The sequence below is a fragment of the Carassius auratus genome, chromosome 46 (genome assembly GCF_003368295.1).
Source record: "Carassius auratus strain Wakin chromosome 46, ASM336829v1, whole genome shotgun sequence".
NCBI lineage: Eukaryota > Metazoa > Chordata > Actinopteri > Cypriniformes > Cyprinidae > Carassius > Carassius auratus.
The window spans coordinates 8,932,904-8,958,261 of record NC_039288.1 but is presented as its reverse complement, the minus strand read 5'-3'; the positions used below and the strand labels follow the sequence as shown (position 1 = coordinate 8,958,261).

At 37.7% G+C, this 25,358-nt stretch overlaps 1 protein-coding gene across 2 annotated transcripts in view; it reads right to left on the bottom strand.

The window, feature by feature from the left end:
- The window catches only part of LOC113064079 (neurexin-2-like), a 333,624-nt gene that overhangs the window by 39,284 nt on the left and 268,982 nt on the right, over positions 1-25,358 (bottom strand). For both annotated transcript variants that reach the window (XM_026234620.1, XM_026234621.1), the window contains one exon: positions 8,090-8,271. In XM_026234620.1, coding sequence (XP_026090405.1) covers positions 8,090-8,271 — 182 coding nt within the window. The remainder of the gene's footprint in view (positions 1-8,089; positions 8,272-25,358) is intronic.

Sequence of the window (25,358 nt, the reverse complement as noted above, 5' to 3'; positions counted from 1 at the left end):
AGATGGCCTTTGCCACAGGGTGCTTTCTAAAGTTGATTAATGAAGGAGGCTTTCAGTGGGCTGTGATTGACAAAGGCCAATTTAATCTGCCTATTAGTCAAACACATGGTGGTGGCAGCTAATTATAGTGGGAGGCGCTCCAGCTTCTTCGTTTTATATTGCCAGAGATCTTTTGTAGCTTTAAATGATGCAAATGGAATTGTCTGAAACATCTCTCTAAGCTTTTGACCTGGTGTGCAACAGCTAGTTCTAGTTTAACTGTTGTTTCAAAAGTGCTGATATAACAGTTCAACAGCACTAGGAAATGTTTCACTGCTATCGTTCTGCTCGTTAATGTTGAATGGCATTACCGGTGGGGATATTTAGACACACTTCCTGTTAATGAGTGAGTCACTGAATCAATAATTCAAACAATTTGTTCAAACCCACTGATTCATTCAGGAACAAAGAAGTGACTGTTTTTATGAGTGAGTCATTGCATCATTCATTCAATCTATTTATTCAAACCCACCGATTCAATGAGGAATGAAACAGATGAGTGGCTGCATCCAAAGCTCCAAACTCTCTGACTAGATACTTCTTTAGATTAAATAATTACTTCGCAAACATTAAAAAAAGAAGGCTCAATATAGTATGGATGTGTGTAATATGAATGTAATCTAGACATGCTACATTTATCATGTTGCCGTTGTCATGTTACCTACAAGTGCCAGTTGCGTCACTTTACAGCCATTGACAAATCCTCTCTCATGGCCTCATGGGATAGTACGCACTCTTACAAATATTACCGAAGGTTCTTTTTCGCTTACTGTTTTATGCATATTGTGAATTCTGACATACTATTCTTTTCACATATTCGGATGCAGCCACTATCTTTATGAGTGAGCCATTGAATCATTAATTCAGGTGATTCGTTCAAACACTGATTCATTCAGAGGATTCATTCAGTGAGACCAACGCTATCTCACGACCAATTTGTACGTATTTTACGAGGTGGCTTATTCGTACGAATTTGTACGACCTCACTCGTACGATTTTATACGATTTGTCTAACGGTTAGGTTTAGGGGAGGGGTTAGTGTAGGTCATTCGTACAAATTCATACGAATTGTGCAACTCGTAAAATACGTACGATTTGGCACAAATCGTATGAAATTGTACGAGTGTGGTCATACGAATTCGTACGAATAAGCCACCTTGTAAAATATGTACGAATTGCCGTGAGATCGGGTTGGTGAGACACTAAATCATTTGTTCAGCAAACTGAAACAGTGTTTCATTCGGCAACCATCACTTGATTAGATGAGATATGGTCCATGCTGGTGTTTTGGAACTATTTCTGTTGATGATGCAAAAATTCATAATTACATAACTGGCCATAACTATTATGTTTATACAGTAAGTTACTCAATATCAACTCTTTCCCCGCCATTGAAGAGTTATCTCGTCTTTAAAAAGAAGACAATGCTTCCTTGCCAAAGATAAGTTGTTATGGGTTTTCATGCCATTGTTATACACTTGGGTGCTATTAAACATCTTCTGAACGAGTACAAAACCTCAACCAAAACACACGTGAACAGGATGGAGAAACGAGCGATCTCTCATGTAAACAGATTAATATAAAAAATAATGCGATCATCAGCAATTGACAGCATATAAATGAAAACTTTTTATTTTTTTATTTTTTATTTTTTAGAAAAAAGTACGCTCTGATCTTTATTTTGGTGTACTGCGTATTCAAATATTCATACAGCAAAATATACTGGAAGCCATCAAATTTTATTGAAGATCATAGATTTTAGTGAAGACCTATTAGACCTTGAATAGAAAAAATATCACACTCCAAAAAAACATGCTTTTGTTCTGAATACCAGCACAGCTGCTATTACCAGCAGCCAAATCACAGGAAGTCCAGCAGAATCTCACTGTTTCTGTATTGTAATCATGTACCAGTGTAAACAAACAGAAGTACAACAGCAAATGGCCACTGAAGCATCTGCCATCCTGTCAACATTCTCTTTTTGATGTCTATGCCAGCTGGAAGAGGGCAGCAGAGTCACAAGTTCACCTACCTTGCCTTGCTGATGTCATGACCAATGGGTCAAAGTCTGGGGTGGCATCTATGCTCCAATTCAAGGCCTCTCTCCAGGGGTCCTAGGTGTTCAGTTAACATGGCCGCCAAGACCATAAAGCTCTATAAATCCATCACTCTGTGTCCCTGACAGGTGGGCAGGTGAACCCTTGGGCAGCCTCCACACATGATGCCAACAAAATGGAGGAGGCCAGAACCTTGGTTCAGATCGATACACACCCACCCAGAATACAAAATAAGTCTGCTATTCATTACAAGCCGTAACAACCCCTGGCTCTGTCTCATTCATCAGTCTGGGCTGTTTCTGCTGAGTTATCATCTAACCTCAAAGTCTGTGGGTAAATAAACGATGCTACAAACCCAAGCAACATCATCAGAGAGAGAAAGAGGGATGAGTAGTAGGAGAGGGAAAACCCTGAATTCAGCTGCCTAAGGGCAGTCGGGCTCTGCTACGCCCAGCGTAGTCAGTAATTCCATACTTCCATCTGTCATGCTCACGACCAACTGGATTAACTGTCCTTGGCTGTAATTTACAAGCTCAAGTAAATCCTGGTACATGAAGGACACATTTTGAGGCGTTAGCTGAGTTGTCTTGAGAACAGCGTGAAACCTCACATGCTATTTGCCACACCTCTCCCTTATAACTCACTGTTTATGTCTACCATAAAGCTTACAGACTCGTTTTTATATACAACCGAATATTATTTATGACACAAACAAAATCACAGAGCACTGTAATCAAGGTTAATGCCATCGCCTTGGGCTGGCATACTGAGGACTTTTTTGTTTTAAAGGTCCCATTTTTTGAAGCTTTGATTGTGTTTACAGTGTGCAATATAACATGTGTTCATGTTTCGCGTGTAAAAAAACAGTATTTTTTCACACAATCCACCTATCTCTATACCGCTGTTTTCACTGTCATAAAAACGGGCTGATGACTTCCTTGTTCCATGAAGTCCCCCATTCAGAAATACATAAGTTCTGATTTTGCCAGCAGTTCCTGTGATTCGACAGCAACTTAGCGAACGCTGCCCTCCTGGAAATGCGATTGGGCTAGTTTTGGACTAGTTTTGAGAAGCAAGTGGGCAGGATTTGTTTTGAAAACCTGGCAATCCTGATCTGAACGCACGTGCTGGAGATGTACTTTTAATCACAGGAGCGCCGTTACTGACGAGATGCGCATGAAAATCGCATTTGATTTTTTTGCACCCCTAACATCTAGTTAACAAAGCTAAACAGCGTTGCACTTTGTGTAGTAAGTTACAGAAACTGTTAAACGCACCAACTTAAATAGTAAAATGCACTTACCGGTTGTGGTTCATAAACAACACCTTCTCCAGACAAAGAGGGAACTGCTCCATCTTTCAAGAATGATCTTTGTGCGAATCTGGCATTAAACTGATTGAGATTAAGGAAGCTGTCCTCAGCAAAATGTGCTGCGCATAGTTTTACATTTGGATTATAATTTTCAGGAATCGAGTTAAACATAAATTGTAACCATTGATCTCTAAGTACAGCGTCCCTGGGAAGGCCAAACAAAGGTGATTGGACTCCCGAGATTTAAATAACAGCGGTTCGACAACATGGTGACAAACACAAGCCCTTTCTCTTCTCCGTCGGAGCGCAACAAGACCACACCCCCTTTTTTGTGTATTCATGTGGGCGGAGGTTAGTAAAAAAAACTTGTTTATGTGACATAATTCCTGCAGAAAGGGATGTAGTCCAAACGGGTCATTCGTTGTAGGCGAATTCTGTTAAATAAAATATCTCGCATGGCATTGAACTTTGAGCTTTAGAATTTTCTTCCTTAAAAAGGACCTGTGTCCACAGCTACATGTACAACAATACAGAATCCCCATGGGGTACATATATCCCCCATGGGTATCACCATTCTGACAGATACCAACACTGAAAAATCTGAAAAAAAAAAATCTGAAGAAATTGAGAAAAATCCTCTACAGATCCATCCTTCAGCCTACAGAATGGGAGGCTCTTGTGCTCTGTGCCTGTGACAAGAGGCACAAGTTTCTGAAAACAAGCCCCAGTCTGTGTCTGGCAGAGCAGCTGCTCTCAGACTGTTTATGGCTGTGCTGCCATCAAGGCTCACAGTGTGAAAGTCGACAGTTCACGCTGAATTAATTATTCATTTGGAGGAACCTTATTAAAATGCATCTTTTTTTTTTTTTTTACTCCCTTGAAATATAATTGCAAGTAATAAGCCAAGAGGTCAACGAGGCATTTACAAGCCTGATCTACCGTCATACTATCTCAGCACTATGTTGTTTTAACAGGCTAAATTAATATGAAGGGGCATGGTGTTTTCTTCATAAACTGTTCAGTGATTAATGTTTCCATCATTTTTGGGGGGTAATTTTCTCCTATCTGCCTGGGTCGGGGAGGAGGTGTATTTGGATCTTATCAAGGAGAATTGAATGTAAGTACATAAAGCAGCTTCTATTCATCATTTGATCCATGAATATAGCTTCATATGTCTGGAACCCCTGAAGCGTTCTGCAAAATGATTCAACTTAAGATTTTTATCCAAGTCAATTTGCATCAGTTTCCCTGTCAGCAGTCCCTGAACTGAGCGAATGGAAATGGCAAAAACTACGTCAGTAGCATTGCTCACCAAAAGCCTCCAGATATAATACATTATACAGTTTTTTCACAGCAGAATCATGTCATGTTGGAATTACTGTAATTACGAGATTCCGGTTTGTAAAAAGCACTCACACAAGCATACATACCATACAGTTTAATGTAGCTGGCACACAGTTGAAAAACTGTCTAATGTCCCACTAAAAATAAACTATACCTTAATTAATGAGCCACTTTCATAATGACTGTTATTTGTAGTACCGTGTCTTTGTTTACTGATTGCTTCAGTCATAGAGTTTCAGTTTTGCGGTAATAGTGTTGCCATTAAAATACATAATTCTAAGTCAGAGGACATGAACCACCCCAAGTAGAACGTCCAGAGTTGTCATCTAGTAATTATGGTTATTATGACATGAACACAGCATGTCTCCAGTTTACTTAATTTTTTTTGGATGTCAGTGGTAAGCTTCAGCTCTGTATTATGTCTACACTAGATCAAAAGAAGTTGTCCTTTTCCCAAATTTTTTATATATACATACATATATATATATATATATATATATATATATATATATATATATATATATTAAAAATTTGGGAAAAGGACCACTTCTTTTGGGAAGTCATGGCCTATTGGTTAGAGAGTTTGACTCCTAACCCTAGGGTTGTGGGTTCAAGTCTCGGGCCAGCAATACCACTACTTAGGTGCCCTTGAGCAAGGCACCGAACCCCCAACTGCTCCCCAGGCACCGCAGCATAAATGGCTGCCCATATCCCCCACACCATTACACCACCACCACCATCCTGAACTGTTGAGACAGGGCAGGATGGATCCATGCTTTCATGTTCTTTATGCCAAATTCTGACCCTACTATCTGAATGTCGCATCAGAAATCGAGACTCATCAGACCAGGCAATGTTTTTCAAGTCTTCTGTTTTTCCAATTTTGGTGAGCCTGTGTGAATTGTAGCCTCTGTTTCCTGTTCTTAGCTGACAGGAATGGCACCCAGTGTGGTCTTCTGCTGCTGAAGCCCATCTGCTTCAGGGTTGGACGTGTTGTGCTTTAGAGATGGTATTCTGCATACCTTGGTTGTAATGAGTGGTTATTTGAGTTACTGCTGCCTTTCTATCATCTCTAACCAGTCTTCCCATTCTCCTCTTACATCAACAAGGCATTTTTGTTCTCACAACTGCCGCTCACTGGATATTCTCTCTTTTTTGGGCCATTCTCTGTAAACCCTAGAGATGGTTGTGCGTGAAAATCCCAGTAGATCAGCAGTTTTCGAAATACTCAGACCAGCCCATCTGGCACCAACAACCATTCCACAATCAAAGTCACTTAGATCCCCTTTCTTCACCATTATGATGCTCGGTCTGAACTTCAGCAAGTCATCTTCACCACATCTAGATGCCTAAATCCAATGTGTTGCCACCATGTGATTGGCTGATTGGCAATTTGTGTTACCAAGCAATTGAACAGGTGTACATAATAAAGTGGACAGTGATTGTATATATTAGGGTTGACCCTGAATAGTCGATGATTTGCTGCTTCAATAGGAGGAGCCTGATTTGCCTACCAGTCTCAGAGCTGAATATTTGTGGGGTGTTATGATCATGCCATTTTGGTTTATATGGGGTTCTGATTTCACATAGAACAACTGGTTATCTCCCAATAAGTTAATATACCGCCTATTATGATAATGCTATGAATAAGAATCTAAAAAAGAAGAAGCTTCAAATAAATATTTGAAGGTATGTGAATAAATCCAACCAACCCTATAGATTTAAGATAGATTCACTTCCCATAATCTGTGTCTGACAGAGGTGACCCATACTCAGAATTCGTGCTCTGCTTTTAACCCATCCAAAGTGCACACACACAGAGTAGTGAACACACACACACACACACACACACTTTGAACACACACCCGGAGCAGTGGGCAGCCATTTATGCTGCGGCGCCGGGGAGCAGTTGGGGGTTCAGTGCCTTGCTCAAGGCCACCTAAGTCATGGTATCGAAGGTGGAAAGAGCACTGTACATGCACTCCCCCCACCTACAATTCCTGCCTGCTCGAGACTCGAACTCACAACCCTTCGATTGCAAGTCCGACTATCTAACCATTAGGCCACGACTTCCCCCAGGCAGGGTACAAGTAATTTCAAAACATTACAGACGGTTTAAATATATTGAGTATATTTTATTTATCACGTATAAGATGCATTTGGTTGAGTCAAGCACTTCATTGTAGTACTAGGGTAACTATTTAATCAACGCGCAGCACGAGCAGAACTAACAACAATGCAGAATAAATTTAAATTTGTTATTTTTAGGGTTTCGCTGATTTTTTATGTTATGGTAGATGCCCAAATTACTATAATTTAGGTGTGAATGTACTTGTTTAGACTTCAAATATGTGGTTGTTAATAAAAGATAACATCTATTTAAAATTTCGTATCAACACTTTTGGACATATGTCAGCGGCTGTTCAGCGGTCATGAACCCACCGAGAGCAGCATCATCTTGGCCAGATATTCTGGAATTTTCCACTGCCTCTGAAGTCTCTATAGTGGTTAAATGATATATAATTTGTTTTGGGTAATTCTAACTTGCAGTCTTTGGTTTCATTAATCTACAGTATTATTTGTTCCAGAGCATATAGTTTTGGTTGAGGGCAAAATCTCGTTACATTTTATGTAACTTTAATGCTGTATTTCAGAGCACTGACTTTGTACTTTTGACTGAGTGGTCTAACAACTTTAATGATGCTTGTTGTTGTTTATCATTCAATAAATACTATTTTATATTCATAGTAGTATTAAGTATTGGCAAACAGTGTGTGCGTGTATGTTCGTGATGGTGTTTTTTGGAACATTGTTCCGCCGTTAGATGGCAAAAAGAGACTGTTTTACGAGTCAGCAGTAAAGACTTTTATATTGAAAGAGACTGAAATGTAAGCTCTTTTTAATTTCAACTACAGCTTGTAAGATCCAGTTAACAACTGCACTGAGCAGCTTCTGTCATCAGAAATCACCCTTAACAGATAAACAGTGTTTTGAACGAATCGAGTGAACTAATGATTCAATGGTTCATTCATAAAAAGAGCTATTTCAGTTTCTTCTTTAGAGTATAATTTAGAGTGTATATATACATATTTATATTCACAATAAAAATGTCAGATTGACATTCCTAATTATATAAAATATATTACAACATAAAATGAAAAACTTGAAAGTAACATTATAAAAGATGACATCATAGATCTTTCAGATTTACAGTGATACAGTCAAACTGAGATGAAATGATGAAAACCAGGATAAAAAGACGTTAAGAGGATTGCAAGACAATAAATAACCAAAATAAGAGGCCTATTAGCACTTCAAACTGATTTGTGATACTCACAATGTGCAACTGCAGGTAGTCTCCGAGGCCCTGGCTGCTCTCCACCTGCACCAGGATGGCATCACTCTGCTGGGTGCTAAAGCCCACGGCCAAACGGTCCGCCCTGGTGCTTGGTCGATCATTGGGGGCCCAGGTGTAAGTGATGAGTGCTCCTCCTTTCCCAAAAATATATGTAGTCCCAGCTGCCAAATGAAGGAAGACACATAACATAAGCTAATGATTCAAAGATTTTGCATGAAACAAGAAATATAAGAATGAAAGCGAGTCAGATGTGGAACAGCACAGCAGGAGGGATGCAACAATATGAGCGTGTAAGGCAAGATGGATGCTAAAGAAGCATCTCACATCACACATTTGCTCTGTGCTCTGCCTCATATGAGATAAAAGTGTCTCTGTCTTTAATAAGTTGCCATCTGTTCTGATGTGCCTTGAATGCTCATTTGCAATGTGTTTCCTTAGTGACAAACGTCATATTCATGACTGGCATTTCAGGTACAAGCATCCTACGCTGGTTTGGAGCCGAGGCATATTGGCCTTGAAAAGCATGCTTCATTTTTGTGCTAACTTCACCAACTTCTTCCTCCTGTAGTTGCACTTATTCTTTGCTGGATACCTGGGTGCTAATATTTCACTACGATTGGACATGGCATCGAATCACAGCGGCTATATAGAAATTAGGATCTGAAATGTAGCCAGTGCTGTGCTGCGTCAGCTTGGTAAGAAACCACCGCAGGGTGGGACGGATGCCTGACATGCTTTGAACTGCCAAACTATCCGTGCTGAAACAGCCCTAGAGAATGAACCTGGGCAACCGTGTTGACCGATTTGCCAGGGTAAAATGAGAGGTTGTTATGTGAGCTGCCTCACTGTTGAAGCACAATAGCAAAGTAATGGGAAAAGGTGAATAAAGTCCAGTTAGAAAAACATCAAGAAGGTCCGAGAAACAAAACACATTAAAAAAAGTATTTTTGCAACTATGACTGACCCTAATGTGTCACTAATTTAAGGGGTCTAAATGTATTTATATGTATTTATATCGTCTGTGGAAGGTGTAGGATCATAAAATGTTCGTCCAATCATATTCCTCGGTCTGAGGACTATGATATGCTGTCCTATCTGCCTGCTGACGTAGGTATTTGCATACATCTGTGCACCCTGTTCATCCATTGCCATTGGCGATTGAGAATGGAAGGGTTTATTTTTGTAATATTATGTGCTTTCTCACCAGTGAAACGTATTCTGACAGCATTGCAATCAAAACTCATAGGGCCCTATTTTAACGATCTGAAACGCAAGTGTCAAAGCGCGAAGCGCAAGTAACTTTGTGGGCGGGTCTCGGCACTGTTGCTATTTTCCCGGCGGGATAAATGGCTCTTGCGCCCGGCGCAAATCTAAAATGGGTTGGTCTGAAGTAGCTTCATTATTCATAGGTGTGGTTTGGGTGTAACGTGAAACTTGAATGTTGAACTTCATCCAACATTCCCTTTAAAAGCAGGTGCGCAAGTTCCATTATGGATTGCTATTATTATGGCGTATTTACCAGGCGCACGCCAGGAGCGGTTCACAGCCGAGGAGACTGATGTTCTTATAAGAGCAGTGAAAGACAGAGAAGTTGTGTTGTATGGGGATGGGAGAAACCCACCCAAAATAGCGTCGGTTAAACAGGCGTGGGAGGAAATAGCCACAATTTGTCAGATGTCCTTATATACACATATGTCTTGCCACTATTTGGCCAACAGGTCTGATCCTTAATTACTACAATTAGCCTGAATAATTTGTAAGCTAGATTTATGCCTATTTTTTCACATCTTCGTGGCACACCACAATGATTTCCGTCATCTCACGTGTTAATATTTTTTAGTGTAACAATTTATGATTTGCAAAATTCATGTGTTTTGGAGGAGGCGAGGCCTCAACACAAACTTTAAATGCTTTGCTTGAAAACTGCTTGTGCTATCTTTCTCGCTTTAATTAAATAATGAAATAACATTCACACAGTTTCTTGCAAAGCACCTCTAACATTATTTAAAAGCTCGTCAAACATCTGTCAGGTGCTTTTCGTTTGCCACGCTCGACACTCAGCATCTGCTGTAAGGCCAGCTATTTGTTCATCAGTGGTACATTGAGACTAGGGTCTTCTTGAATGCCCTCCCAACTGATTAATGGTTTACTAAATGACTGACCTCCCACTTTCCCCCCAAATCTCACCTAAATGCCTTGATGCCAAAGTGGAGCCACCTGTCATTCCTGGCGCTTGTGGTTGTCTAAATGAGCAAATCAGCAGAGGTGTGGGGAATGCAATTAAGTGTTCTGGCGAGTGGTCCCCTAGGCAGGATGTGGGTTACAGAGTGCTGAACACCTGCTCATAAAAGCTGCTAACTAACTTGTTGAGCTTGGGCTGCCACGCATCACAACAACTGTTTGAGCGGCTGAAATATGAAGAACGGTTATAATGAAATGCCAAAACACATGGGATCAATCAGGCCTGTTTATTTAATTGGAGCTAAAGTGTCTGTTGTCAGCAGGGTCCAAAATTAACACTTGACAAGCGCCAAATTAAAGTAAAATTCCTTATTGGCTATTAAGTCGATTAAAATTGGTTGCCAGTAATTTAATCCAGATCTGCAACACAATATAAAGCTGAACTCAAATTACAACAATGATAGTCTGACCCTCAATGATGTGAGCACCATGTAATGCAAATGAAAGACAAACAAACCACCTACCTACTAACTTTTACGTCAATGGAAAATTTTTAATTGATCAACCTGATTTTTTTTGTTTTTTTATCTATAGCTCCATGACGTGACACACATGGAATATTTCTCACATTAATCCACCCAGACAAAAAATATCAGGAACAAAACTACAATGTGTCTTGACATTTGTGACAGGCACAGTTTCACTGAGAGACAGATACTGACTCATCTCTCACTATTCTGTGAAAAATAGTTCAATAATTCCAGCATTATTTATTTATTTATTTATTATTTTTAAATAAGAAATTATGCAAAATATATTTTCATGGCTGTTAAGGAATATTTATGGTTGGGAAATCTCTCAATTTACTCACCATTGGCAGCTGGGTTGTATGTGAAGTTCCTTTACAACATAAACCATATATAGTGATCTATTCTAGACAACCCAAGTGACTGCATTGGCTCAAGGACATTTTTTATGGGACGTTTAGCCAAACACTTCACAGCAGAGGTGAAACATAACCACTGCTATCACGATGCAATCAGAAAGTGTATAAAGTTCCCAAAACAGAATTGATTTCCTCACTCAGAACGAATATGAATTTATCGCCCTGATTATTCTCTAAATGTTGGAAACTGATTCCACTCTATATCATTTTAAGGTTGTGCTAAATGAATCAATATCACTTCACATAGACCTCTGATAATGTTGTCTGCCTTGGATTGGTTATGACCTATATTCATTTATCTGTCCTTGAAAATTATGACATACAACCATCCGTAGCCTTTTCTATAAGTGAAAGAAAGGATCCTTTTTTTTTTGTGCAAATAAACACAAGTATTCCACAATGGCTCTTTGTCATGCTTTAGTGTTGTGGAACAAGGGCCAGTGCATTAAGTTCCTGATAGGTTAAACATTCGTAAACAGTGTTTGATTCAACAAACACACCGAATGAACTGTCCACACACACCGTCTTTGGGGGTAAAAAGTCTTGGAGGAAAAATTCAATTTTCCTGCTTCAGTTACTCCCTGTAATTCGAATAAAAAAGCTTATGTGTATTGAGCAAGATAAAACCAGTTTCTGAGCCGTGTGCCATCTAAAAATACCAATGAAAACAGGGATTTTGGGCAGGATATATTAAAGCATAGAATGTAACAACAATTCTCTCTCAAAACAAACTATTATTTGCTTTGGGGTATTTAAAGGGTACCTATTATGCAAAATCCATTTACATGGTGCTTGGCCATAAATGTGTGATGGCAGTGTGTGAACACAACCACCCTAGAATTATAAAAATGCACCCACTCATCACTTGAATCCCCTTTAAAGCAGGTCAGTTTCACTAGGCCTGCCATTTTGAATCTCATGCAGTGTGACATCACATTGCGTAGGACCATGCCACAGGGGTTGATTGACAGCCTTGCATTGATATAGTTTCTGCCCTCAGTGAGTTGTAGGCTACTCGGTCCTCCGTTTTCTCTGTGCTCAAGCAGCTGTAACATCAACAATGTCTTGCAAGCAATCCCAATGCTCTGTGTTTGCATGTAAGAATGAATATAAGAGTCTTCTTTTTCTCCAAAGCTGCTGAGGACGCAGTGGATTACGTTCATTTTTCAAGGTAATGCGCCTCAAAATCTACCTAAATAAGTGCTTATAGTACTTAGCGTTTTAACTGTATTTGTGTGCAGACATTAAGTATTTTTTTAAACTGATAAGCACAGCACTTGAGAGGTTACCTTTATTTGTCGCCGTTTGTTGTGGCAAGATTCATTCGGTAACAGTCTCGTGGCTTGGTCCATTGATCTGCACTGATGACACATCAGCAAGCTCTGTAACATTGTGCTGTTTCATCGCACTTTCAGTGCATTTGGCTTCCCAATATGTAAGGCTGAACCCTGGTTCTCTTGCTCTCAGTTATGCTGCTTCTACCAGTTCTTTATTGCTGTACGTAGATATGCAATGCAGAGAGACATTCTCTTCTGGAGACAGGGCGGGAATATGCAGCTCATTTGCACTTAAAGCAACACACTCCAAAACAGCTCTTTTTTAGACACCCCAAAAATGACATTTTCCAACTGTTATAATAAATGATTTGTTGGGTATTATACTTCACAGACACATTCTGGTGACACCCAAGACCAATATTACAACTTGTAAAAAGTGGCATGATAGATGCCCTTTTAAAAAGCAATAAACAAAAAGCAGGAAATATGTACGGAAATACATAAAAAAAATACAAATAAAAATTTAAAGGTATTATGTCTGACCTACTTAAAGAAAAATCATTAGAATGACTTAACTGAGAAGAAAAAAAAACATTACTGATATTTAATTTTTTTTTTTTACTTATTTTGTTATATAGCTTTATTATTTTGAAAACACACACAGGTACACAAATATTTTTCCGCTTTAATCCATAATAGACTAAACTTTCAAATGGTGTTTAATCTACCCCAGATGAAATTTTAAACTGCATGATCCATCTTTTCTTTTGCTTCTCAGATTAATAAAAAATCAACAGAGTTTTCTTATGGTAATATCACAACTTGAAACCCAGTGGGATATAAAGCAAACACATAATAACAAAAATAAATGAGAAAAAAAATAAAAAGCATGTTTGGGTACATAACCTCCCCAATGAACAGTTTAGCAAAATGCAGCTTCAAAACGGGTTTTACATGTTTCTTCTTTTCAACAAGGCAAACAACAACCTCCAATAAAGCGTTGGGATTGGATTTCGGTGAGAGCTCCTGTGAGATGCTGTGATTAGATAAGCTCTGTGTATGGAGGCTAAAGGGAAGTGAGTTATAAGAGCAGTGCAGTTATTTGCTCTGTGCTCCCAGATGCCCACAGACAGAGGGATATTGGAATCATGTCCACTGGATCATGTGTGTACAGCCTCAGTCCTTCTGGACCTGAGATTCCTCACAGCTCTGAGAATCAAATCAGCAGTCTATACTGACACATGAAAGGGGCCAAAAGAAAAGGCCAAAAAGGAAAACTACACAATGCCCCAGTGATATTTGTGCAAGTTGTTCTCGGCAGCACTTGTTTAGTTTAAAAGCAGACATGTCAAGCTTTCTATAGATATACCTCTCATGTCTCTTCGTTGAGTATTCACGGAGTTACAGTTCATTTTAATGACGTGTTTGTAATTGAAGATCAGCACAGACGAAGGCTGCAGACAGCACTCCTTGTTTGTTATCTTTATTTTATAAGTGCACAAAGTTTTGTTGTTATTATGTCTGTATCCAAAAAAAAGTAGACCCTTTACAGATTCGATTGATGTATTGCTCTTATCTGTACGATTAAAACTGAAAGTGTAATTTAAGTTCTTTTCGGGGCTATCAGGAGAAAATTACTCATAACGCATATCCGCGTTAATCGACTCCAGAGGGTTAAGGGATGCTGCAATAATGTGTTAATGAACATTACTGCAGCAAGCATACAGCACAAAATAATAATGAAAGAAATAGCTAATTTTCCACTGTCTTTGTGCTAGTAGATTTAGAATACCATGTACATTTTATCCAACCACAGGTTTGTGTAATCATAAAATCAATATATTTGATCCTTTAAGGTCGGCTTCTCTTGTTAACATTCATGTTAAACTTTTCGGACAGACGGACGTATATAAAAAAAAAAAAAAAAAAAAAAAATCGTACTCCAAACTTTTGAATGGTAGTGTATCACAGTTTTCATAAAAATATTAAGCATCGCAATTGTGATAACACTGATAATAAAAAGAAATGTTTCTTGATCACCAAATGAGCATATTAGAATGATTTCTGAAGGATCATGTGCCATTGAAAACTGGAGTGATGACACTTAAAACTCAAGAATAAATTACCTCTTAAAATATTATATTCAAACTGTTTTTTTTTTTTACTTTGGGAGCATAAGATCCTGGCAAAACTCAAACATTTTGCCTGCAGGTTTTAGCCAAAGACTTTTTGGCTACAAAATTTTGACTACGGACCTTGTATATTCCATAAAAGAATGTCATTTATTGAACCAACTTATTCCAATATTTAAATACACATCAGAAATGGACCATTGTGACATATTTAATTTTAACTTCAATATTTTAATAACGCATAGCATAATCAGCCCAGACTCATTTCCTAGCTATTTCATAACACAAAAGTAAATCAAGTCTGTTTAAATATACGGAACGTAGTGTGAAACACGTACTCATCTTTAGTGTTTGGAGAGTGATTAACCTTTTAGATAAGCTTGCCTGCCAGTCAGGGCACTGTGCTCATCAAGGTAAATGTGAACACCCATCATTTGCGCTTCATTAAGTCCATGCATTCAGGCAAACCCAGACAATTCTGACACCTCAAATAACTTGGAGAACTCCTACAGAAACCAAGTAAAGGTCTTTCTTGTTTCAATGGTGCAGAAAAATAGAACCATATAAAATTGGTTTATATCAGATTTAACTTCCTGTTGGCATGAACAAATATTCTGGTAACAATACTATTAAATTTAATTTTAAAAAGGGGGCAGACGTTATTTCTAGCAGTCAAAATCTGCAAGGAAACTGACGCAGTCTACTTAGCATTCTTTGCAGCCACTCACTTGTTTTGCAACACAATATTTGCTTCTCTCCTACAAAACCATTCCACGGGTGCCAGGGTGTATTATCCTCCTACATTACGCAGGATAAACCACGCCGGATTTACACTTATTTTCCCACTGTGTGGAAGTAGACCTTGAGACTTGATAAGCAAGCTCTGTGGGTTAAGAACATCCTGCACATTTCAAATAGGAGCAGCAAATATTATGTGCTGAAGCAAAATTAAAATAAGATGCGAGAACAACCAAATAGGATAGAAGTACTAAATAAGCCCTGTAAGTATTATTGTGGGACCTGCTATTTACAGTATGAAAATGCAATCTGAAAAAGCCGGGCAAGCAAGATTTAATTGAAACCAAAGTCCAGGAATACATTTTTTTATTATTATTATTGGTTGTTTTCCAAAGCTGCAAATGAAATTCCTTTTATGGTGTGGACCAATATCACTCTGGGCTCTCAGCCATAACCATAAATAAGCCACACGACATTTGAAAGAGTAAATATGAAAAAAATATTAACTTTTTTTTTCTGTAGGCATTTTCTGATGTCTAATCACAAGGGAAGCAAACAAATTAACAAAACTTACTTTCACCTAAACACAAGTGTTTTATCGAAGAACTTCTCTAGATTACCGTATTACCTTGGTTAATCAAATCTAAATGGGGTTTTAAGTCGACAGTGTGGATGGAAATCAAATGAAGACTTGTACCCTGCAGTCAAGCTAAACACCTAGCTCTGAAATATTAGCAATTTCCTGTAATTGTGGAATCCCGGCAGTGAATTACTCACAGTGTGTGTCACTTCGGCGAGGGACTGGACTTCCCTCTGACAGGCGTTTATGAAGTTGCAGGCGTCCAATTTGATATTTGAAACTGTTGGACAATTCTGAGTTAAAGATGGTTTACCATTTATACTAATGTGACATCTCAGCTGGCTTTCCATCAGTTAAAGCAGTATGTCAATATTTGGATGCTACGATGCTTTAATTTCAGGTTTTATACTCTAAGTTGATTCCCTCAAGCGATGTCTCTTTGGTACGATTCTGAGCAGCAACACTAACTCAGCCAATGGCATGAATTGGGGGCATGGCTTTCTATAAACAAATATATATTAACACATAACACAGTTAACAAAACCCCATTCAGATTTGGGCTAAATCTGTTTGAAAGTCATTATTTTATTTTATTATGCTAGTGGTACCACAATTACACACTTTACACTTAGACTGGGAAACATCAGTGAGAAAATACAAGCTCTACCTTGTTTACTGAGGTGTTTTCTTTATGAGGTGAAAACTAATTTAAAGTCTTCATTCTTTTCTTTTCTTTCCTCTTTTTTTTGGCAGTGCGACATCTTTAAGCTTCACCTTAGACAATAAAATAATTCATTGTTGCTTTGCAAAAAGAAATGCGTCAAGCACCGCAGCTGTCTCTGTCACTCGTGTTTAGCTGCAAGCTCGCATAATGATATCTGCCTCACATCTAGTTGCAAAAATAAAAACGTTTTGCTATGGAATCAAGGAAACGCTTGCTAAAAAGTAAAAAGAGGGTTCAGATTACGCTTTATAAAACGCATATTTACCAGGAATGAGTAAATGCTACTGTAAACAGTTGGGCCTCTTGAGGTTTCTGATGTACAGCATTGCTGCAGAACTGTAAGCCATATAACTTATTAAACCTCAAGATCCAGGGTGTCCTATTTTTGTTGGCAGCTTCGATAAACAAATCAGTGCATTCCCACTAGGGCTCTGTACGTGCACCAGAACCCACCACCCTCAATTCAAAACACAGTCACAAACCCATCAGAACTCCATGTGCAATGGAAGGACAGAACATGCAGTATCTTATTAAAAAGACCTGGAAAGGGAGCTGAATAATTGATGTGAAGATATAAACACCTTTTTTTAAAATAAATAAATACATAAACATATCACATATGTTTAAAATAAAGGTGAAAATGAACTCTAACACCTCATGTATAACAGATTTAAGTCACTCAGGAGATGCCAAGCTGCCAAAAAGTTTGACTGATAAGTAGTAGGCCAGGGATTTGCAAATATACATATTTTCATAATATTTTTTAAGTCCCACAGTTGTCTGCATGACTATTTGACTATTTGGTCAGTATAATTTGGCTGCTTTACCTTTTTATCCTCTATTCAGATGCATTTCTTAAAAGAACAATTCTCTCAAAAATGAAAGGAATCATTTACTCACCATCACATTTTTCCAAACCTATACAACTGTGAGGAACATAAAAGATGATTATGATAAAATATATATATATATATATATATATATATTTTTTTTTTTTTCTTTTTTTTGGCAACTAAAACAGTTTGGTTACAAACGTTCAATAAAATTATATTCTTTTGTGTTCCACAGAAAAAGAAACAAACATGAAGTTGTGTATATTTTGACTGAATTTTCATTTTTGGGTGAACGCCTGTACTGTATCTCTTGAAGGGGCATTCACATAGGATGCATTCTTATGTTCAAAAGCAGCTGTGATGGAGTGCAACCACATGGTATCGAATACAGTATTCTTCATTTTAAAAGCTGAAAAGTTTCAAATTTGACTTTCCATCTTTAACATGCACTGTTTATTGCACAAGGCAACAATCTGAGATGCAACACGATGCCAAGAAAAGGCAGACATGTGTAAATGCCTGTATTAGTGTGTAGAAAGAAAAAAAAAGTTATTATCTAAAAATGTTTCACTGTACAAAACTACAATAATTCATAATAATATTGTTTTGACATCTGTAGCAATGTTAATGTTGCAGTGATGCTATACATAAAAAGGGATGGATTCAGAGATGCACATTCACATTACGGGTAACATTTTACTATAAGGTCCCGTTAGTTAACGTTATTTAATGTGTTAACTAAGATTTCCAATGAGCAATACATTTGTTACAGTATTTATCAATCTTTGTTAATGTTAGTTATAAAAATACTGTTCACTCTTGTGTACTCAGGTGCATTAGATAATACAGACATATACAACCTTTGATTTGAATAATGTATTAGTAAATGATGAAATTAACTTTAAGACTAGAAGAAGTATTTTTCACTGTATGCTTATGTGAAGTAATGTAGTTAACTAATGTAAAAAAATGGTTTCAGCATGCTAAAAACCCTATCTCTAAATTCAACCCCTTAAAAGCATTAGAAAAGAAAAATCCACATTAACTAGTCGAGTACACTAATCAATTAGTACTATTACTTCTACTGCAATTGATGTTGTCTTTGAGTATTTTGTTAGTGGCTTTCTACATAGAAGTAGACGTTTTCTCCAAAAAAAACTAATGGAGTCTGAAAAGAGAAGGTGTGGAGAAAAAGCATATGTGAAAGCATAACATAATGCTCAACTCCCTACACAATCTCATTTAGCCATCAGTTATCAGTTAGTTTCCAGCTTAAATGGGTTGTGAATCCAGACTGATTTCTGCAATTGAGCACACTAACAATCTACACTATCACACAGCTGATGCACTGCACAAGATTAATGAAAGATGCCATTTCCAGGAAACACACAGCAAATGTAACAACCAGAAATCTCAGTAATGTGGCTCTAAGCGTGTAGGGTACAATGGCATATACGTGAAATGTCTATATTATAATAGATGACATTCTGCACATTAAGAATATCATGTGTCAGACCTATTAGATTAGCTTTATCTCTATGAAAAGAGGTATAAATGGGAATATACTCTTGAATATAAACTAATTTATAAAAATGAAAGCCTATTCTCATTAACACAAAACAAAGTGCTTCTAATATTATTTGGTAATATCTGCAAAGAAGAGAAAGAACTGACAACCTTTCAAAGAGGTAAAAGCTTGTTTGGATTAATGAAAGTTCCTTTAAAGAAGCGCTATATTAGAGATGAGACAGTAGCAGGCATAGAAACCCAATTCAGAGAACATTTAAAGAGCTCTACAGATGTCAACTCAATAATGCTCCAGCCTTTCCAAAAGACTTACTGGCAGACAACCCTGAGATGTCTTGTAATCATCTCTGACACACATTTAATGGACAGAGAAAAAGAGTTGGTGAATAGAGGAAAGATATAAGGTCTTTGCAAATCATAAGAGCATCGAAAATCAAAATGTAAATGTAAAATATTTGTACCGAATCATTTTCAGAACAAGTACAACATATTAAATGTAGAGTTGGTATCACATTGAATCTGTCTTGTTGTTATCTGATTAAACGGGTCTTTGTCATGTAACTGAATAAAGCAGAGCTCGCACACTGTTGTTAAACCCTGTTAGAGCTCCGGGAGCTTGTATTGTTTTAAATGGAGCATTTGGTTTCATGCTGTACATTATTATTTATGGAATCAAAGCAGAGACTCTGCCTCAAGCTAAGGCTAAGATATTAAAACCTACATGTTTCATACACTAAGCGAGCATGTATAATGGGGACTTGTGAATGTGAATATCCAATTATTGTTGCCGGCACAAAAATAAATAAATAAAAAAATTAAATTTTACACCTACTTGCTGGATAATTCAATTTAGTCTATTATATATGTTACTCATTATAATTTCATGACTCATATCTGCCTTAAGATTATTAACATTTAGCTCACATTTTTAATGTTTGTTTTATATATATATATATATATATATATATATATTTTTTTTCATTTCATTTTATTATTGTAGATATTGATTTTTTATCATTATTTAACTATATGCACACTTTTTTTGTTCTTTTTGTAAAGCTCGAAATCTTGTACACTGAAATTAGTATTATAATTTTTTGAAATGTGCAAATATAGTTACTCTTCTCATTATCAGAATGCATGACCAAAGCAGAATTACAATGGTTTAAAGCGAGCACATGTAATGGTGTATAAGTGTATATCATACAGAAATGACAACATCCGCATTCATGAAAACGTAAAGAAAATATGTAATTCACTCACCTTCAATTTGCAAGAGTAGCAGAAATCACAGCAGGGGACCACATGAAAGAAAAGAAGAAAGAGAAGAAAATATTTAACTCAAGAGTGAAAATCTCAATGTTAAATTGTATAAAATATAAATAAGTTATACATATACTGTACACACACCCATAAATACATCCAAGTACAAAACTATTTTTCAACGTTATTACTTATCACTGTTAATGGTGGTCAAATGAATCAAATAAATCAAATAAAGGTGGATGCATGAGCCTGCATTAATAAGAAAACAAAGTAAACACCTTACAGCACAGTAACAGTCTCATGAGCAGCGTTTAATTGCACTCTTTTGTCCAGGACATGAATAAGAATTTATAGGTTGATTTAGTTAATGCGCATAATTATTAAACATAAGCATAAAGTTATTATAAATGGCAAGATCTTCTGTGTTCACCCCCACCCTAGAAGCAACCAGGAAAACAAGTGTTCGGATGTGTATTTTGTGTGTCTATATGGAAAAGTGCATAATTGAGGCCTTTTTCCACAGGTCTGAAATCCGCATTTCAGCAAAGGCTTCTTGGGCTCTTGAAAGTGGTATTTGTTTCAGCTGATGTTGCGTTTTTGTGCTGCGCTGTGTTTCCTAAATGGGTCATCCAAAACAGAAGAGGGGAGGAGCGTGGCGTCTTCTCCCCCGCCCACTCCTTTCTCTCGTTCTATCTCTCTCTCTTCGGATATAGAGGGCTAATTAGGCATCCCAGCTCAACTTCTCCTCAGAGTCTTCTGTGCACTGCCTTGCTTGTCTCTATCCCGCTCAGTCATGAATAATTACTCTTTCCCTGGGATCTCCAGTCCTGCTTGACGGCAGGGGCGGAGACGCAGCCAATGAGCTTACTGGATTTCTTTAAAAAATCCCCTTCCTGTCTCTGCAGTGAAGCTGTGAGTTTTCATCATGTCACTTTAACACACGCACACACAATGTCCATCTGACTTGCCTTTGTTGACTTCCTGCGCGAACCTTAAAATGCACGTCTGGCTTTGAACGCCATTCTCAGAGAGCTGCTTAAACTGTGACGCTGTCTCCCCTGTCAAAACAAGCTTGGGATGCCGAACGTCTTAAAGTAGCGAGGCTGCAGCCAGAACAGGTTGCTCATAGTGCTTTGCAGGTCGGCCCCCGCTGTTGTTCAGCAAACAGAGTTGTCAGCACAGTGTTGGCTTTTTCGTTCTCGTGGGACACACTGCTGTACTGTTCACCACCACCGAGGCACATTAGAATTTGATTTTGAAACAGACACATAGTGATGAAAACCAAAACTGAAAAACACAGGCTAATTTCTCTTAATATTTTAGCAGCATTATATATTTTTTCAAGTGGTTTTACTTGTTATAATTCAAGTTTGTCACTGCTACAATATTGTGGATTGCTTCTAAGTACACAAGGAAAATGCATAAACTAACTGAACACATTACTTAAAACAACTTCAGGATTGACTGGATTATTTTAGTTTAGTTTAGTGAACATATGAACGTTTTCACTCTCAGAAAATAAAGTACATAATTTAGGGGTAAAATGGCTTGTCACTGGGGCTTTACCCTCAATGGTACAGCTTTTGTACCATTGACATAGGCTTGGGAACATATATGTACCTTTTTGACCCTCAAAAAGATACATACATGTACCTTGAGGTCCAATAATAAGCCCTGTGGGGTACGTTAGTGCAGATTTGTGCCTTGGGGGACAGAAATGGACTCCTACTCTACCCCTATTTCTGACAGTGTATGAAGGTCAAACTATTTATAATTTTTTATAGTTACTACTTTTCATCAAGGGCTCTTCAGGTATTAATTTAATTGTATTGCATTTGTCCCAGACCAAGACCCAGATTTGTTGTGTGCAAATAATCTCTATCAATTTTTACATTATGACTGACGTACAGTTCTGGCCTCATTACCAACACACCAAGAAAAATATCGGTAACACTTTACTTTAAGGACCTATTTTCACTATAAACTAACATGCATATTACTAGCATTTTGCCTGTTTATTAGTACTTATAAAGCACCTATTAATGCCTCATCTACATAAACATATTTTAGCTAATTCTTAATCATATATTCAGCTAACACATAGCATTATTGATTTGGTCTTTAGTACCAATCTGTGGATCCGTCTCACTAACATAAGTGTAAAACAACATTTGCCCCTCTGATTCTTTATTTTTAGAACAGAGTGGAGCACTATTATGAAGCCATAATCCAGTAATGATGATGAGCGTTTTGTTTCTGATATGTGTGCAGTAGACCAATCAGAACAGAGTAGCAGCCTCATACAAAGGAGGGGTTTGGAAAGATGAACCTTAAACAAATCATTAGAGAGTCATTGAGAAATAATATAAAAAGAAATGCATATTATAAGAAAATTAAATTGTTTTTTGGCCTTGCATGCATGCATGTAAACCTGTTGTTGGGGACTCCCAAAATCATATTATGAACCTTTGAAATAGCAGAATTGGGGGACTTTAATAAACATATGCAGTACACAGTGGTCGAATTGTAAAAATATTTCAATGGGGATGGTGTGGTTATATAAAATTAGCTACAGGCAGTGTTCTGTACCGCCTGTAGCTTAATTGCTTGAATTATAAAGGCATTCTAACTGTATTCTAACAGGATTCATCACGCAGTGAATGCTTTTGGACTCTCAAGACGTGTTTTTATTTGTTTTTTTATTTGGAGTCTGTAACTCGATAATGTCAGCTCTCTTATCATCTCTCAATCCCCTTACATTCACACATACAGCACAATAACATAATGTCGGAAATGTCATTAAATTATAATGAAGGAATACATTTTCTGTTGTCTTCTTTTTAAAGAACTTCAAAAGTTGTGCTTGAACCATTTTACACGTACCGAGTTCTGATTGGTCAATCACTGCTATTTAGTTTGTGAATTATAATAAGTAGAGAAATGTAACATTTCATTTGCATAAGTTTAACATAATGCACATTAGAAATTGTTATAAATTATTGTGGTTTTTACCAAGGGGATGCTTTTTGTCATTTTTTTTCAAACAGGTGGATGCCATCCCCCCTCAATTCGAGCCCTGACAGTACATGTATTGCTCATGGTTAATGGTTAATGGATTAATTAATGTTGACTAATGGGACCTTACTGTAAAGTGTTACCAAATATTCTTATTGTGCATTATTTAAAATCAAGCGGTCCTGTAATTTTATAGAATCATGCAAAAATTGTGAAATCAGTTATGTGTTTGTCATACATAAATGCTAGCTATAAAATTAGCCTTTGCAAGACAAAGGAGTCTGCCATTTTACTGCAAGAATGTTTCAAATGTCATTTTCATCACTGTCATTTTTAGCACCAAAAAAAACAAACAAACTAAAACTAAACGCAATACATCATTTGAGATGTGGTGGAAATGACACACTGGCTTTCAGGATTTTCAGAACAAATGACGGAATATGTGTGAAAGTGTGAGTGTGAAATTTGAAGAGAGTTGCATGTCACATCAACTGTAAACTTTTCCATCAATATATCATGCATCCTTATCAACATTTACATTAGACTGAACCAAATCTGAATCTGAAAGTTTTTATTTTTTCATGATATAACGGTTACTGTTCATATATTCAACCTGTTTTCTCTTTTGCAAAAAAAACAAAAAACAAAACCGAAAGTGGCATTTCTGTTCTGAATATTTTTCAGTCTAATAATTGGCAGCGCATCCCTAAAATTATTGCAAATACGTTTTTAAGCCCCCTTTTAATAAACAAGCGTGTTTTAATAGCCGCTGAGTGTGGATGTCACAGGATGTGCTCTTCTCAGCTGCCCTAATGCTTTCTGACTCAACCAGTTGGCTCCAGATCCTTTGACCTCACCCCAGGCCCTTTCGCTGGCTTTCAAATTAGTTTCAAAATTAGTATGCTATTTTTTCCACCTGTGCTATTTTCTCCTCCTGTTATGCTTTTGTCAGGTCTTATTGTGTCCTCTGGGAACAATTTCTTCAGCTGTAAAAGGCTCATCCCCTGGGGCAGCTTTTTCGAGCCTCTGTTGGTCAGAGGACACACTAAACTGCTTGAACATCCACCGACGTGTGACGAATCTGCAGCCAAGGGTTTATCGTGACTTGAAAGAATGAAACAGTGCTAATGAGTTAAGCAGCCATGCTTAGCCCAAGCCATCAGTTATTGGCGGGTATCTCTCTGACGTTGCGATTCGTTGGAGAAAGAGCACTAGAAAAACAGTCTTGCTGCAAAGAGAGAAATACTACAGTAAGTGCTTGCCACAAAAAGCTCTTCTGCGCCGCCCGTCCTCCCCTGGATGGGAGAACCAATTTGGAGCCCTAGCCATTTTTCACCGTGCTCAGATGAAACAATCTTGCTTTTTACCCATGCCTGGAGTGTGCTTCAAAATGGCTAAAGATGAAAATGGCAGGTTTCACATGGGCACTCTGCCCTACTTCCTAACAGCAGCCCGTGTGAAATACTTTTTTTCTGACACGGATAGCCTTATTCCGGCTTCATTCCTCCAGGTTGCCGCACGGCCAAGGGAAGCAGCCTGCCACTAGCATGACAAAATGCATTAGCACACCATGAAGAACACATTACTCCAAACAGCTTAGGCTTTGTTCACTCTGCCATAGTAATGACTTAAGACATATGAGAGTAGTTAGTCATTGTGGAAGAGATTCTGTTCCTGCCCATCAACATCTTGCCGCTTTGCTAAACCCCTAAGCCGCGTCCGAAACCATTCACTCGTCCCCTCATTTACCATTCAAAATATAGTGAATGCCACATCTGCATGACAATGTGTAAATTCACACAGACAGTACATAGACAGTACTGCACTTTGTGTATGACATTACAGTCACTTAGTCAAAGCCCAGTATAATTTTTCTAAAGAAGCCTAAAATCGATTTAAAGTAACTTTTCTATTTTGATATTTATATATTCAATTTATTCTTGTGGTGCAAAGCTGAATTTTCAGCAGCCTTTGCTCCATTTATCAGCCTCACTTGATCCTGCAAAATTCATTCTAACATAAGATATAC